This window comes from Dendropsophus ebraccatus, chromosome 9 (genome assembly GCF_027789765.1).
Source record: "Dendropsophus ebraccatus isolate aDenEbr1 chromosome 9, aDenEbr1.pat, whole genome shotgun sequence".
Classification (NCBI taxonomy): Eukaryota; Metazoa; Chordata; class Amphibia; order Anura; family Hylidae; genus Dendropsophus; species Dendropsophus ebraccatus.
The window spans coordinates 34,424,642-34,442,046 of NC_091462.1; the positions used below are offsets into that span (position 1 = coordinate 34,424,642).

Genomic DNA, 17,405 nt, shown 5'->3' on the forward strand with positions numbered 1-17,405 from the left:
TGCAAAGTAATAGTCGATGCTAAAACGTAATGCACGTCTATGGCTTATAATTATCTACATATACTAAATCAATGACCTATGTTGTTAAAAAATATATATATACATATACAGTGGGGAAATAGGTATTTGATAAACTGCCAATTTTGCACCTTTTCCCACCTACAAAAAATGTCATTTTTAGCATAGGTCAACTGTGAAAGTCAGACTCTATAAAGACAATTCCAGAAAATCACATTGTTTGATTTTTAAATAATAATATAATATACAATTGACACAAGCCAAAAAGACAGAAATGGCTGCATATCGCACCCATGGCTGACAAAAAGCTTATTCAGCACATTTAAAACCAACATCAGAAGTAAGTATATAATTTGGCCAAACCATATTGCCTCATGTACTCATGTGTATCAGAAGACCTGCATGTGGTACATGAGGCAATATGGTTTGGCCAAATTATATACTTATTTCTGATGTTGGTTTTAAATGTAGCTGAATAAGCTTTTGTGTCAGCCATGGGTGCGATGTGCAGCCATTTCTGTCTTTTTGGCTTGTGCATAATATACAATTGAAAAACAGAAGTTAATATTTGGTGCAGAAATCTTTGTTTGCAGTTACAGAGGTTGGACGTTTCCTGTAGATCTTGACCAGGTTTGCAGACACTGCAGCAGGGATTGTGTCCCAATCCTCCACACACATCTTCTCCAGATCTTTCAGGTTTCAGGGCTGTCACGGGGCAACATTGAGTTTCGGCTTCCGACAAAGATTTTTTATTGGGTTCAGGTGTGGAGACTGGCTAGGCCACTCCAGGAACTTGAACTGCTTCTTAGGGAGCCAGTCCGTAGTTGCCCTGTAAGTTTTGGGTCACTTTTATGTTGGAAGACACAGGCACGACCCATCTTCAATGCTCTTACTAAGGGAAGGAGATTGTTGGCCAAAATCTTCAATACTGTACTCATCGAATGGAGTTTATAACAAAAGTTCTAGTTTGGTCTCATCAAACCACATGACCTTCTCCCATGCCATCATGCAGAAGGTCATTGGAGAACTTCCAATGGACCTGGACATGCTGATGTGAGTATGGGACCTTGGACATGCTGATGTTAGCAGGGGACCTTGCGTGTCCTGTAGGATTTTAATCCATGAGGGCATAGTGTGTTACTAAGAGTGATCTTTGAAACTCCTGTGTAGTTTTGGGCTGATTCCTGACCTTTTTCAAAATAATCCTCAACCATCAAGCGAGATCTTGCATGGAGCCCCAGATCGAGAAAGATGGACAAGTGTTTCTTCCATGTACTAATAATTGCACCAACAGTTGTTGCTTTCTTACAAAGCTGCTTGCCTATTGTCCTGTAGCCCATCCCAGCCTTGTTCAGGTCTAAAGTCTTGTCCCTGGTGTACTTAGACAGCTCTTTGGTCTTGGCAGTGATGGAGAAGTTGGAATTGAGGGGGTAGACAGGTGTTTTTTTTTAATACAGGTAATATAGTTCAAACAGGTGCAATTAATACAGGTAATGAGGGCAGAGTAGGAGGAGCTTCTTAAAGAAGAATTAACAGGTCTGTGAGAGCCAGAATTCTTTCTGGTTGGTAGGTGATTAAACACTTATTTCATGCAATAAAATACAAATTAACTCCTTCCCGTCAGTAATACGTACCCCGTGCAGTAGGAATGCATATATACGTTCCTGACTGAAGGGGCTTTTGATGTGTGCGGGACCACTGGCAGTGAGAGCAGTCCCGCACACATCATTGTGTCCTGGGAGCCGGAGATAATGACAAGCAGCTGTGATCCCGCAGCTTCTTGTCATTAACCCCTAAAACGCAGCAATCTATAGCGATTGCGGCATTTAAGGTACTCAGTGACAGGACAAGCTCCTGTCACTGAGTGATTGGGACCCCCGCAGAATGCCATCATGCTGCAGGGCTCCCGATTGCTTGTGCCAACGGGCGGGGTAATCCACTTACCTCCGTCCAGTCGGATCGGCCATCAATGCATAGAGTCTGCTCTTAAGCAGGCACTATGCATTGATCGCTGATAATAAAAAAAAAAGTGTAATAAAAAAAGGTTTTAAAAGTATAAAAAAAAACCCTTATAAATCCCCCCAATAAAAGTTTAAAATACCCCCTTGCCCATTATAAAAATAAAAATATTAAAAATAAATAAATCCATAAACATAGTATATATCGTAGCATGCGGAATTGTAGCATGTAGTAAAATGTACATTGTAGTAAAATGTAGCATTATTGTTCCCGCACAGGGAACGGCGTAAATTAAATAAAATAAAAACACACCAGGATTGCTGATTTTTTAAAATTATATATCAGAAAAAAATTAATAAAAATTTTTCTGTTACACGAATATGATATTGAAGGGGTAGTGCGGCATTTAACATTCATTCACACACAACTTTGTAATGTGTGTTATTTAAGTAAATGGCCCCCTTCCCCGTGTTCCCCCCACCCCAGAAGTGTGGTGCATTATACTTACTCAATCACTGTCAAGCCCGGCCGCCATCCTGCGTTGACGACGTCATCTTCGGGAGGCTGGCCGAACCCCCTCTTCAGCATCATCAGCGGCTGAGCCGAGATTGGCTGAGCACAGTTATGCTCAGCCAGTCGCGGCTGAGCAGCTGATGACGTGGCAGAGGGGGGCCGGCATGAGGGACAGATGGAGCTGTCCGCGCATGAGGGACGGATGGCCGGCCTCCCGAAGATGACGTTGTCGACCCAAGATGGTGGCGGGGGTCGGTGAGTATAATGCACCACACTTCCGAGGTGGGGGGAACACGGGGAGGGGGGCCATTCACTTAAATAACACACATTACAAAGTTGCATAACTTTATAATGTGTGTTCTTTAGTGAATAAATGTTAAACGCTGCACTACCCCTTTAATAACAAACTAGAGATCATGGCACAAAAAAATGACAACCCAACCAGCCCTGTAGGTGGAAACATAAAAGCGCTATGGCTCTTAGATGGCGGGGAGGAACATTGCATTAATTTGACCCGGACATCAATGGGCTCTGTCTTGAAGGGGTTAACTATTTCAAAATCAAACAGTGTGGTTATCGGAAATTGTTTTTTCAGATTCTGTCTCTGAAAGTAGAAGTGTACCTACAGTAAAAATTACAAACCTATCTATTTTTTGGGAAAACTTGCAAAATCATCAAATCGCACGCTCAAGGTTCACTCATCTCTACTGTCTACCCTATCTCACGCTTCATTGCTACTTACCTATCCTTCCTCCAGCACTGGGGACTGACAAGAGGGATTAGTCCTGAAGTTTTAGGGCCCTATTATATGGGATGATTATGCTGGGAAAAATCGCTATATCGTTTAAATTTAAACAATAACTGTTCATTGTAATTGCAGGCAACAATCGCAAAATTAGTTGTGCGTCATTGATTGTTGATTTAGATCCGACCCTAAAATCATTGTTAATCGTTCGCAAATTGTTTGCTAATCATTCGCTGTCATTCCGCATTTGTTCACTAATCGTTCAGCTTAAAGCAGGATTTTTCCTATTCCTCTGCAGTGAAAACTACACAGGTACCTTAACGATCCAGCCCATGTGCCATCCTCACACAGGTGATGAATAGGAGAATACCTGCCTGGGGCATTCCTAATGATGAGGAGGGCAGGGAGGAGGGACAGAGAGGTTGTGCCAGCCTAATGCACACACACTCTAGGCCACGGCCGTTGGGCATGGGGCTTCAAGTTTAAAAGTTGGTATTTAGGACAATAACTGCATCACCTGCCGACCGGACCCCAGGACAGATCTTGTTTTAAAAGCAGCTATCTGAAGGTACAAGTGGTTTGGGGTGGGTACACAGTCACTTTAATTTCAAATCGTTCCTTCTTTTGCTGGGATCAGATGGAGTAAACGGTCGTAGTAACAATTGTAACTAACGACTATCGTTCTGTGTAATATGGTGAACGATTTCAGGTTAATGTTAGACAATCTCGTTTGCGATTTGCTTCGTCTAAGGGTGCATTTACACAGAAAGATTATCTGACAGATTATCTGCCAAAGATTTGAAGCCAAAGCCAGGAATGGGTTTGAAAAGAGGAGAAATCTCAGACTTTCTTTTATGACCTGATATCTGTTTATAGTCTGTTCCGGGCTTTGGCTTCAAATCTTTGGCAGATAATCTGTCTTTCTGTGTAAATAAACCCAAATAGAACCCTTAGAATTAATCTAATGAGCAGCTGCAGAGAGTCCATAAACCTGGCTCCAGAAGCCTATCATGTCCTATACAATGGGAATCTCCCCCCGGCACGTGGTCTGAGAATATTTGTATACAGACTTCACAGTATGCCCCTTAGCCTCTGAAGGCCAGTATTCCCAGCAAAGGAATCAACAATGAGCTTTGTGTTAATACATTAGAAAATGATCTGTTACAGTCCTAATCAGGTAAAGCTACAGGTAGTGGATGGATGTTTCCCAAAGAATGAAGAAGCAGCCTTACCACTGAGCCAGGTTGTACGTTGATGGATACGCCAGCTTCATCCAAGTGTCAGGTACATTATCAAAAAATAGGGCTGACTGCAGTTGCTCCATTTCGGAAGAGATTGCTAACTCACCCTAACAAAAGAAAACATTAGTGAGCTATTTGCTTTTCAGATAGCAGCTGTGATAAGATGACATGATAAATGGGAAAGAGCTCGTTTTTTTGCCTCTCACGGAAATACACAAGGTGCTGCAAGTTGACGCCTGAACAATGCCAAAGCCTCAGCTTTCACCAGAAGCATAACTCATTTACTAAAAGGAATATTAAGTAGTAACAATAACTAAAGGATTTCAGGTTATGTGTCTGGAATGTGCTGCACAAGGGGAGAAATTAAACATGCTTTATGCATAATGAGTTTGCTGCCAAATGCTTAAAATTCTCGCTTTTACCTACAAAAAAGAAAAAAAAAAACATGAAAAGGTGAAAAGCAAAATGATCTTTTGGCTCAGTACATGGAATTATTGTAATAATGGGTCATCATGTCTATTCAGTAATCCATTGTAGACACTATAGGGGTTGCACAGGTACCAATCACAATCCGCCACAGCAACATGGGAGCAGAGGTTTAGCGAAGAACTATGGGGCCCCATAGGAGAACGGCAGCCTTTAACAGCATATATGTTCAGGTAATATGGAAAGCTTATGATTATTTCAGTCTCTTCTTTGTTCCCTTTTTCCTTTATGCATTGATCTGTATTCATTGTTTGACTTTTTATCCTCTCTATCCATTATCCATATTATGAGTGCTGATAGGCCTCCATGGCTGTTGGGCTCTCTAGCATTTGCAATGCCTGACACCCGGGTGATTACTCATATTTTGGGGCCCATTGACGATTAATGTCCTTATATAAGACAACTGGCCACAAAAGGCGACTCCCCAATCCTCTGCTCCCATTAACCCTGTATCTGCCGCTCCATTGAAACACATTATCAGCCAGGTTGTGTGGATGAAGAAGGAGATTCCCATTCTAATAATCAGTGGAGGTCCCAGCAATGAAGTATTGATAGTTCCAATCTATCATGCGAATAGGTGATAAATATCCTTGGTGATAATAAAAAAAAATATATTGTTCAATGTAATTTTTATAATTTACTTCTCTGTCCTTAAGGGATATTCTGTACAGATGAGCGAACCCGTCGTATGAACCCAAACCATCGACATTTAACTCTCTTCTTGTTTCGTGGGAAAGGTGGAGACAGCCCGAGTCCCGCCTGTAAAACAGAGATGACCTAAGCTGGATTCTTAATCAAAATAAAGAAGAAAGGTAACTAATCCTCTAGAGTATTTGCTTAAATGGATAAACAATTTTAATTAACACCATAAAGATACATATATGGATAAACAATGCAATAGAAAATAAAGATTAAAATAATTAGTATGATCAAACTGTAAAAGGCATATAATTAAGAACATGTAATTAAAAGTCAATATGAAGTTGGAGCCACTTAGTACTATTTGCACACATATATATTGGGCCCAGATGATGAGCGTATGTTCGCACAGTGCGTTAGTATTGTTCCGCAGTGTCTACTTAAAGCAGTATGTCAGTGATGAAGTTCGGAGGTATCGATAGCTCCTTAAATCAAAAAGCAATATTGCAAAAGATAAAGGTTGGCGTAATACGCCTCTCACCGGGTCGTTGTTAGATCAGTCGTTTCAAAGGTAATATGTGGCTTGTGGTGCGCCGGAGAGTTCTCCGCTCCGCATTAGAGAGCGCTGCCGTGAGTAAATGTAGGTACAGCCGTTCGACTTCAGTTGTGTGGCTGCAAATGTGTGCAAATAGTACTAAGTGGCTCAAACTTCATATGGACTTTTCATTACATGTTCTTAATTATATGCCTTTTACAGTTTGATCACACTGATTATTTTAATCTTTATTTTCTATTACATTGTTTATCCATAAGAGAAACAGATTGCTGAACTCAGAGGGCCAGCCAAACAACAACACTGCCGGCTGCTAGTGAAAGCGCTCAATGCAGTGAAGTCCTAGGTGCATTGCCCCCTGAGAAACATGAATATGCAATAGAGGAGCCCGTGGAGCCATTGTTTATATATATTGTCCATATATGTATCTTTATGGTGTTAATTAAAATTGTTTATCCATTTAAGTAAAAACTCTAGAGGATTAGTTACCTTTCTTCTCTATTTTGATTAGCTTTCCAATCCCTTGGTACAGGACATACTATTGACCTCGAGTATATTGCAGTCTAGAGAGCTCCACCACTCTCTATTTTATCTTGTTAAGCTGTATTCCTGTTTTCCAGACGGGACTCGGGCTGTCTCCACCTTCCTCATAGAACGGAAAATGCCAATGGTTTGAGTTCGTAAGAACCCGAACCTGGCCCAGTATGCTCATGTCTAGTATTCTGGAATTTTGTAAATATTTCTATATTTCTGGGGCTGTGAAACTGAGAGAAAAGCTCAGAGCCAATCACTGGCCGAGACAGACACCAGTGGCTCCAGTGATTGGCTGAGCACATCTTCTTTCATCAGAGGGTGGTAAAAGGACAGGAGATCAGGGGATCATCAGGAGCTGAATGGGAGCTGCATAAGACACGGCTTTGGTTAGTATAGCTTTTTTATCCAATTTTTTCATGGCCCCAGCAACATATACATTTTGTTTTCTAAATGCCCAAAAAAACTTTAAGATTTCACTTTCATTTCCACTAATATCTGTAGTAAATATTTATTGTATTTTAAACAATTTTCTAATCTTTTTATTTAATTATGGCTAATTAAAATATAGGCTATATTAAAGATATTGTTGCTTCTCGATTCTAAACATTTTTTTTTGTCTATTCTTGGAAAACACCAGTTCTCCATTTGTAAACAACACAGACACAGCTTGAAGTACAGGTCTCAACACTTGTCGATCAATATGCCCAAAAAAAGACACTGATCTTGCAAGGACCACATCCCGAGCTGAGAAGCTGGTCTAGTCTCTTTGGGACTCATTAAGCTACTGCCGACTGTACAATCATTGGGAGTATATTCTCTGAGCAGATGTATTCTCTGAGTAGGCCATAATGTAATTCACACTACCAGACACGCATCCTTGTTTCTTCAACATTATCAAACATTTTCTTAACCTGCATAAATTAGATTCAAGTTAAAGGGGTATTCTAGGGTATTGCTGGGACTGGGGTTAAAAAAAAAAAGAAAGGAAAAGTGATACCTCCCCTGCAGATCCTATTGCAGCTCCCTCCGGTCCCACATTGCTTTTCTTTTCTCTCTGCTTCCAAGATGAGATATAGGAGCATGGATAAGAGACAAGAAGCTGGGCAGAGGCTAAAACGGGAGCTACAAGGCCCCTTTTACACTTCTGTGGCCGTTTTACAGTCAGGATACACTGATCGAGGCTTCAGGAAACCAGGAATGTAAAAACGGAGTTGGGGAAAAAAGTACTTACTCACCTGCTGCATAGCTGCACCAGTGCTTCGAGTCTGTTTCTCCCTCTGTCTTCAAACTTAACACCCTGGGGGGAGGAACGGCCTCTTGCGACCATAGGCAGCATTATGCCTCCGGCCACAAGAGACTGCTTCCCCCCCCCCCCCCCCAAGTGATTGACAGGACTGGGAGCCACTGTCCAACACAGTGCCGCATTTAACTGTGTGTCCTTCTGATTAGGAGCGTCTATAGTTAAAGCGCCAGGGTCAGCACCGAACTCGGCTGCTGGTGCTGGATTGGGTTTCCATGCAGGGAATCCGGAATTCTTGACAGTTTCCGGATGTGTATCTGGTACTGTACAGAGTTCTGGATGTCCCCATAGGATTCTATGGGGCATCCGTGCCAGAACTCAGGACAATTGTAGGACAGGTCCTATAATTTCTGGGCCTATTTTTCAGCACAAACACCCTTCAGGAAAAATCATGATGGGTATCTGTGTCCATTTTTTTTCGGAAGTGAGAAGGGGGCCTAAGAGATTGGGGGGATAAGGATTACTTTTTTCATGTTTACCCCAGTCCTAGCAACATAGAATATTTTCCATACTTTAACATATATTTCATTACATAAAGATTTGGTCGTCTTGAAGGTAAATTCAACAAAAAAAAAAATATAGGGGGAGATTTATCAAACATGGTGTAAAGTGAAACTGGCTCAGTTGCCCCTAGCAACCAATCAGATTCCACCTTTCATTCCTCACAGACGCTTTGGAAAATGAAAGGTGGAATCTGATTGGTTGCTAGGGGCAACTGAGCCAGTTTTACTTTACACCATGTTTGATAAATTTCCCCCATAGTTTATGTAAAATAAAGGTTTTGCAGTGTGAGCTTTTGTAATACCTTTACAAGTCTCAGGATGATTTTTTAGACATACAGAACTGACACACATTTAGGGTTTTGGCCAAACCCATGAATAACTGATTCACAAAAGTTCACAAAACTGATTCATAAAACTTTTATAATCCGATGATTAATCTTGAATGGCTGTAACTGGGATACAATGCTAATAATAGAGCTATACAAAGGCAATGATTTCAGCAATGTTTAATATTAAATGAAGGCTGTCAATTGCAAAGCATATTACAGTAGTGTATTTTGAGGTATGATTTTTTTTTTAACTCTGTGCATATAGGATTTTATCCTTCTGTAGAAAGTCTAGCTCCAGCAGAAGGATTGTATGTATACCATTGTATGGGCATACAGTAGCGTTCATTATTATTTGACTGCAATTGTAAATAACAAATATATATATATATATATATATATATATATATATATATATATATTTTTTTTTTTTTTTTTTTTTTTTTTCCCCAGTGGCCTTCTATATGAAAAAGTCCAATTTGTTGTACAATTGCATAAATATAGAAAGAAATATATATTTTATTCAATTTTTTTTTTTTTTCAATTTAAACTTTTTTTTTATGGAACTTAAAGGGGTAATTGTTTTTAAATTAACTGGTCAGAAAGTCATACAGATTTGTAAATCTGAACTCTTCCAGTACTTATCAGCTGCTGTATGTCCTGCAGGAAGTGGTGTATTTTTTCCAGTCTGACACAGTGCTCTTTGCTGCTCCCCATAAAAAACCTCTACTGCTAGAGGTGGCAGCAGAGAGCTTTATGTCAGACTGGAAAAAGTACTCCACTTCCTGCAGGACATTCAGCAGATCATAAGTAGAGATGATCGAACAGCAGAAAATCTTAGGTTCTATTGAACTTGAACCTTGCCGAACCTTCCACATTTGATTCCTGATGCCTTCCCGGTCCGTGTAAAAGGAGGAGACAGCCCGGGTACCGCCTGGAATTCCAGGATTCAGCATAGGTAATAGGCTGTATCCCGGAATTCCAGGCGGTACCCAGGCTGTCTCCTCCTACTTCACGGACCGGGAAGGCATCTGGAATCAAATGCGGAAGGTTCGGCAAGGTTTGAGTTCGATAGAACCTAAAATTATCCGCTGTTCGATCATCTCTACTCATAAGTACTGACATTTTTAAATAGAAGTAATTTACTAATCTGTATATTTTTCTGCCACCAGTTGATTTGAAAACAATGTTTCTTCTCTGGAGTACCCCTTTAATTGCAAAACCACACCCAAGTTGGAGACACATACATTTTTTACGGTTTGTACCTTAAGACCAAGATCTAGCTCCTTCAGAGACCGTCTGATTTCATGAAGAAGAAGATTCATCCTCTCACATTCCTGAAAGCACACAAGGATGTATGGGGTCCGTTCTGCAGTCTTTGAGGTTATATCTGCCATGTTATATCCTTCCGGGAGTTTATCTAGAATGTCATCCAGGAAAGCTTTAACCTGAGGAAAAAGCCCCATAGTAAAGTTATTAGTAATAGTTATGCCTTCCAACTGAGGATACAACAACTTTGCGGTACAATACCATTGAGGAGGGGGCTACTTTTAAAACAGCCATAATATGCACATGTGTTTGAATCAGGAAAAGTACAGTAGGCCATTGTAAGGGCCCTATTCCACCGGATATCGTTCAGATTATCGTTAAATCGTTCAAATCTAAACGATAATCGTTCGGTTGAATAGCAGTTAACGATTAACGATCGAACGAGAAATCGTTGATCGCTTTATAAGACCTGGACCTATTTTTATCGTTGCTCGTTCGCAAAACGTTCGCAAATCATTCACATTTAATAAGACGTCGTTCGGTCGTTCGCAGTAGATACGAACGCAATAGTGAAGAAATAGTGAAGAAAAAACAATCGCAAATACAATCATAAGTAACGATTATCGTTCCATAGAAATAAGTGAACGTTTTCAGGTCTTTTGCAATAGCGGTCTTTGAGATCGTTAATCGTTAACGATTATGTGAACGATAATCGCCCGGTGGAATAGGGCCTAAGGGTCTAAGTGACTTTGACAAAGGCCAAATTGTGAAGGCTACATAACCTGGTCAGAGTATCTCCGAAAGGGCCGGTCTTGTAAGGTGGTTCCAAGATAAGTGATGGGCCAGTCATTGGCAGATTATACATTATATGACAAGCATCCAATGCAACCATCGGGGCATGTACTAACAGTAGAATCATTCCCCATTCCCTTTAAATGATTTGCGGCTTACATCTTGGTAGAAGAAACCACAGGACTCATTCAGATGTGTTGTGGAGTCAATGCTTCTATGGATTGTCACTAACACATTGACATGATGAGGACATGCACAGTAGGGCAGGTTGTTTTAATGTCATGATGTGGTATTCTCTAGAGAAGGCAGGATAACAGTAAAAGGATAAAAGGCCACAGCTATATGCAGAAAAGATTGAATCCACCACTGACAATAGGTGATGGTTAAATCATTACTCCCTTCCAGGTCACAGTTCATGCCTAGAACACTCTCCCGTAGAATAGAAGTCTATGGGTGAGTGCCTGACTATAGGCTCCTATGATTCATTTGCTGCACATGTATATATTCAGCAGACAAGTGCACTATATATACTGAAGAGGTCCCTATGGCAAAATCAAAATGAGACCCTCATGATGGCTCACAAATCCACCCGCCCTTGAACTTGTTTGCCATTATGATACATACATTTGGTGTCTCCAGTTTTAGTAATATATATATATATCATTGTATTGTGACACGTCTAATGAGAATGCTATAGGTGTGGAGGTCATCTGCTAGAACAGACAAATCTGATGCTCTAGAGAATCCTGGGGAAGTAATAAGTCTATTAGTCTACTCCTACAGACATGAAATCCCTTGTGTACACCATAATATGTGCGCCGCACTGGAAATGGGACTATTGGGATGTGCATAGCGGATAGACTTATTGGCAATATGTTACAGGAATCCTATTGATATGTTTAATCCCAGTATATGGTCAATCAGTAATATGAAGAACGAAATTAACATAGCAAACAGGCAATCCAAAGGCAGCATCTTCTAAACACGTTAATGAGTTCTTATATAGCGGAGGCTCCTGCCTGGGATCATCCTTAGATCACAATGATGCTCTTCATTAAACTCTCCACTTTTAATGAGTTGTCTTCACTAAGGAAAAGGTCTGAGATTTTTATATATCCTTTGGGATTTTAACTGAAAGGCAATACCTGCACTAGGATTCTGTGTCTTTAAGTGACTTTAATGAGCACATACAACAGTTACAGACATAAAAAATAAGAACACATGAAAATAAAAATGCAGTCCGGAAATATTCTAAATATAATACTGCAAGAGCATGGAAAGGTAAACTTAGGCTCTTTATTGATATCTATATATATATCAGGGTACACACTTTTGGAGTAAGTGTCCCAAAGAAAACTTAAAATGCTTCTTCACTAATATGTGGGATCTACTTGGTGCCATCGGCCCTTTCATAGGCTTAAAGGGGTATTCCCCTCAAGTAAAATAAATGCTGAGTCCCTCCCGGGGATCAACAATTTGTTCCTTACTTATGTTAGTTATTATCTTTTCAGTCACCTTCCCTCAATTCTGGGTTGCTGCTTTCTGATGAAGACACAAAAAGCTACTGTCTCCGCCCCCCTTCTGAGACAGCTCGTGTAACCAGCTCCCTGGACAGCTGTTTTTTTCACTCTGTAATGCCAGGAGGATTAATTACAGTGAGATCATCAGCAATTTAACCTCAGATTAACCCTTCCAGCACCACAGAGTACAAAAACAGCTGTCCAGGGACAATGTTTACTTGAGCCATCTCAGAAGTAAGGAGGGTGGGGGCGAGAGAACAGCTCAAAAATAGTTTTCTGTGTCTTCAGCAGAAAGCAGCAGACTAGGAACTATGAGACAGAGACTGAATAGATAATAACAAGTACGGAACAAATTGTTAGTCTCCAAATGGGGTATGAATCAGCATGTATTTTAACTGAGGGGAACACCCCTTTAAGGCTTTTAGATGAATGAATCTGTCCCAATAATGAGCAACATTTTCTGAGCTTACACAGGTCTTGATCAATCTTACGGCCATTTAAATTTATCATTGTGGGCCACACATCATTAGTTTAAGAGGTTATCCAGCGCTTCAAAAACATGGCCACTTTTTCCCCTCTCTTGTCTCCAGATTGGGTGGGGTTTGGAACTCAGTTCTATTGAAGTAAATGGAGCTTAATTGCAAACCACACCTGACCTGGAGACAAGAGAGGGGGAAAAGTGGCCATGTTTTTGTAGCGCTGGATAACCCCTTTAATACAGAGAGAAGTGTGACCAAACGATAATTTAAATGGTCAAAAAAAATATCCAATCAGCAAACAAATAAATGTGCAGATTCATTTTAATTTTCTTCCTATTTGTAAAAAGAAAATTATGACATGCTGTATTTTTCTGTATGGCCACTAAGCCTAATAATAAGCTGACACTTCCTGTTCTCTAGAGAAAAGCTTTCATCATACTCCTCATCACCATCACAGGCAGGATAACAGAAAAAGCATAAAAGGTGACACCTATATAAAGAAAATACTGGATCCACAATAGGTGATGGTCAGATCTTTATTCCCTCCCCCCTGCAGAGGTCACAGTTCATGCCTAGAATACTCTCCCCTAGAAGTCTATGGATGAGTAGTAGAGATGAGCGAACCTCGAGCATGCTCGAGTCGATCCGAACCCGAACTTTCGGCATTTGATTAGCGGTGGCTGCTGAACTTGGATAAAGCCCTAGGGCTATGTGGAAAACATGGATATAGTCATTGGCTGTATCCATGTTTTTCAGACAACCTTAGAGCTTTATCCAAGTTCAGCAGCCCCTGCTAATCAAATACCGATCGTTCGGGTTCGGATCGCCTCGAACCCGAACCCGGTTCGCTCATCTCTAGTGAGTAGATTCACTCAACAAGAGATAGCGGAGGCAATCACAGAATGTAGAAAAATATAAATTTCTTTTTATTCCATCATCACGCAACACAAGAAGGTAGCGAATGAGCAATAGGCAACAGCTGTTTCGCACGTCACAGCGTGCTTCATCACGACCCTAAACGGTTTAGGGCTGTGACGAAGCATACTGTGATGTGCAAAACAGCTGTTACCTATTGCTCATCCACTACCTTCATGTGTTGCCTGATGATGGAATAAAAAGAAATGTATATTTTGCTACATTCGGTGAGTGCCTCTGCTATTTGTTGTTGAGTGAACTTGCTGACGACATTGTCTTATTGTGTGGGGGAGCACCTCCGGTGGCAACAGGTCAAACAGACGGTACAAGATACACCTAAACAGGGTCGTGTTCAGACTAATGGGAGTGCCGAGGTAAACCTCTACGTGGAAGTTAATGGCTATGGGTGAGTGCCTGACTATAGGCTGCTATGATTTATTTATCTTTAAATTGGTACCTTGGCTGCCCCATAATCAAGAAGTAAAAAAAAAAGTCAAAACTAAGTACATTAGTAGTTTCCATATTTTCCAATAATTACTCATGCCTTGTAGCTCTTACAGGTTTTAAATAAACCCTTTTTTGACCAGAAATGCATATATCATGTCTTCTTTTTTATATTAGCTTCTAAAAAATAATTTTTACAATTTTTCTATGTGACTATATATGAGACATCTACTTCAATCTTTACCTAATGACTCTTACAATACCCACCTTTTTATACTATTTATACTGGATGTTTCATATAAATTAAAAAACCATGCCAAAAACATTCATGATTCCAGCCTGTCATATAATAGGAAACCTAAGATGATATTACATGTGAATCTCACACACAAAGGCTCAGTCTTATCCAGTACATGCTCAGAATAATTACACTAACCTTTTCCTCCTCAGTCTGAGGTGCTCCTTCCCCGTTTATAGTATCTCGTGACTGTAATTCTAACAATGTACGGAAAAGATTGTCTGAAGTCACAGTTAAGAATTCAATTTCTGCGTTAGGGTGGAGGCCATAATGGACGGGGCTCTCGGGTGGCAACATCTCATCAATGTATCTATGGTAGCCTTGATAGTCAAGGTTAGAGGGTATCACAAATCCTGGAGCTAAGGCGAGTTTCCTATCAAACTGGAGAAAAAAGAGAACATTGGATGTAATCATCATAACAAAAAAAAAAAAAGCTTCACACTAAATCTCCTGGGGATATTGGTAGAGACTTGGAGAAAATTACCATCAGTGACTTTATTTCGAGAAAAGTGTCCAGACAGTGTTGGCAGATATCATGGGCTGCCATCATGTATAGTTTTTATTTTCCATGTTTGTTTTTATTCTCCTCCTTCGGACCACTGGGGGCCCTGAGATCTGGGCTATAACAGAGTTTCATTGAATATGACAGAAAACAGAAATAATCCTTCCTAGCAGGGTGGCTGCAGATCCAAGTTTCCCGTGCTTTGACCAGCAGGATCTCTGTCCTTAATTCTCTTGTCCCTGCAATTCTTTTCAGTCATTGTTACAAGAGATCAAGAGAACGTCTGGCTTGGTGCATGCTGGTTCTATTGCTCTGTGCAGCAAGTTTGACTAACTTACAGCATGAATAATATTAAGGGTCAAGTATTTTAAGGCTTAAAATATGAGGATGGAAACGTATCGTGGAACATAAGGCTACAGTGTATGCAGTGCTGTAAATCTCATCAAAGGAGAAAATAGTTCTGTAGGATGATCTTCGGTCTCAGGCATGATGGCTTAGAATTGGCAGGGGGAGGGGGTGTATGATTGCTTACATTTTTTTTTCTGATCGTTAAAATAATTCTGTTTTGGAAAGTGTAGATGAAATGAACCAAAAGAGAAAACATATGAAACTATACTCATGAAATATACAAGGAGGATACTAGAGGGTGCCCTCGTGGACCCTGAGCCTATCCCAAACAGAGGACATTTTGTAACAACTGTTAAATAAAGCTATATAATTTTAATACGTATATACGTATATACGTATATGTATATAGTCATTGGCTGTATCCATGTTTTCCAGACAACCTTAGAGCTTTATCCAAGTTCAGCAGCCCCCGCTAATCAAATGCCGATTGTTTGGGTTCGGATGGACTCGAATCCAAACCCGGTTCGCTCATCTCTACTAGTAGAGATTAGCGCCATAGGCCATAGGCTGTATAAATGTTTTCCTTGACTATCTCTACTGACTAGTTCAACAAATTCAAGATAGGCCTGGATGATTCTTGAAAAATATATTATTACAAGTTATTGGCACTTAATTTGTAGAACGAAAATATATAATGTTGATCCAGAAAGTTTATTCCTAATTTGGTATAGGGAAATTGGCACCTGCCTTATAAGAGTTTTTTTTTAACTTGTTCTGGATCAACACAGTATGGTGGTGAGTGGAATGTGATGGATTATTGTCTTTTTTTAACCTTATCAAGTATGTAACTGTGTATATGTCCAGAATTGTTGTGCCTGTAGTAACAATATATTGATTTCTACCAATGGACCAGATTTATTTGAAACTTACTATTTAGTTTCATAGTGCAGCATAGTGGGAGCAGGATTTCCATTTAGGAATCTTAAAGGGGAACTCTGGTTCAGAAAGATTTAACCCTGTTCAATCCCCACCTATATTCTAAGCGTGCTTGTACTAGGTTTCTATTACATTAATTGGTTCGTTTGTCTGCTGCACATCCTGACTCACACCCTGAAGCTGCAGAAAATCCTTACTTCCTGCTCCACTCTGTCCCAGCTCCTCTCTCCTCCCCCTCCCTTCTGTGACAGAGGTCACATGATCTCTGTCTTTTCTCTTGCCAGGCAAGCTGTAACACCTTATCTGGAACCCTACCCACCACTGACATCACACCAATGAGTAAGCACCTGGCAAGGGCTGGGGAAACAACTGCCTCTCCTGAGCATTATAGTCAAGATTGGCGCTCATTAAAACCACACATGGGTACATGTCATAGGCCCCTAAGAAATAAATGGAGCACTAGTGGTAAGCTTATTGCCAAACTTTACCCGTTTTCCCATGTGACTCAACTCATAAAGGGTGGCACAAAGCAGGGTGATCCCAACACTCCCGTTCCCATGCTTTCCAAGCCCTGTCAATCTTTGTACTTCCTGGTCCCTCTCAACACGGCCATGTGACTGCTACAACCAATCACTGAGTATAGATCCAGTGAGACCCAGAAAGCAGCAGAATGGGAAGAATGTGGGATCAGTAATTTGATTATGACGTCTGTTATTATTTTACACCATTCTGAGCTTCTAAAAATACACACAAAAAAATCTATTTGGCCAACCCCTTTAATTATTGTCTTGATTTAATGTTGTTTTATTCTTCATATCCTAATGTAATACACAAGGATCTCGTTACATCCGTGACAACAGTTACTCCAATGGAAATCTCCTTTCCCACAATGACTGCAAGTGTAGAGTGTGATTATCCCTCTGAGATGTCGCTCACACAATACGGAGCAGGAAGTGGCGATAATGAGGAAGGTTAACACGACATCGCTTTTCTGTCCCATCGTGGATATGTTTGCCTTACAATTAAACATGCCACATAGAGCTTTGATTGTCCCAGCAATATGATTGTCATTTAGTTTAATTGCT

At 40.4% G+C, this 17,405-nt stretch overlaps 1 protein-coding gene across 2 annotated transcripts in view; it reads right to left on the reverse strand.

Annotated features, from left to right (window-relative positions):
• The window catches only part of LOC138800850 (dynein axonemal heavy chain 11-like), a 268,385-nt gene that overhangs the window by 16,845 nt on the left and 234,135 nt on the right, over positions 1-17,405 (reverse strand). For both annotated transcript variants that reach the window (XM_069982946.1, XM_069982947.1), the window contains 3 exons: positions 14,673-14,915; positions 10,083-10,265; positions 4,468-4,583 (listed from right to left, as the gene is read on the reverse strand). In XM_069982946.1, the coding sequence (XP_069839047.1) occupies positions 4,468-4,583; positions 10,083-10,265; positions 14,673-14,915 (542 nt within the window). The remainder of the gene's footprint in view (positions 1-4,467; positions 4,584-10,082; positions 10,266-14,672; positions 14,916-17,405) is intronic.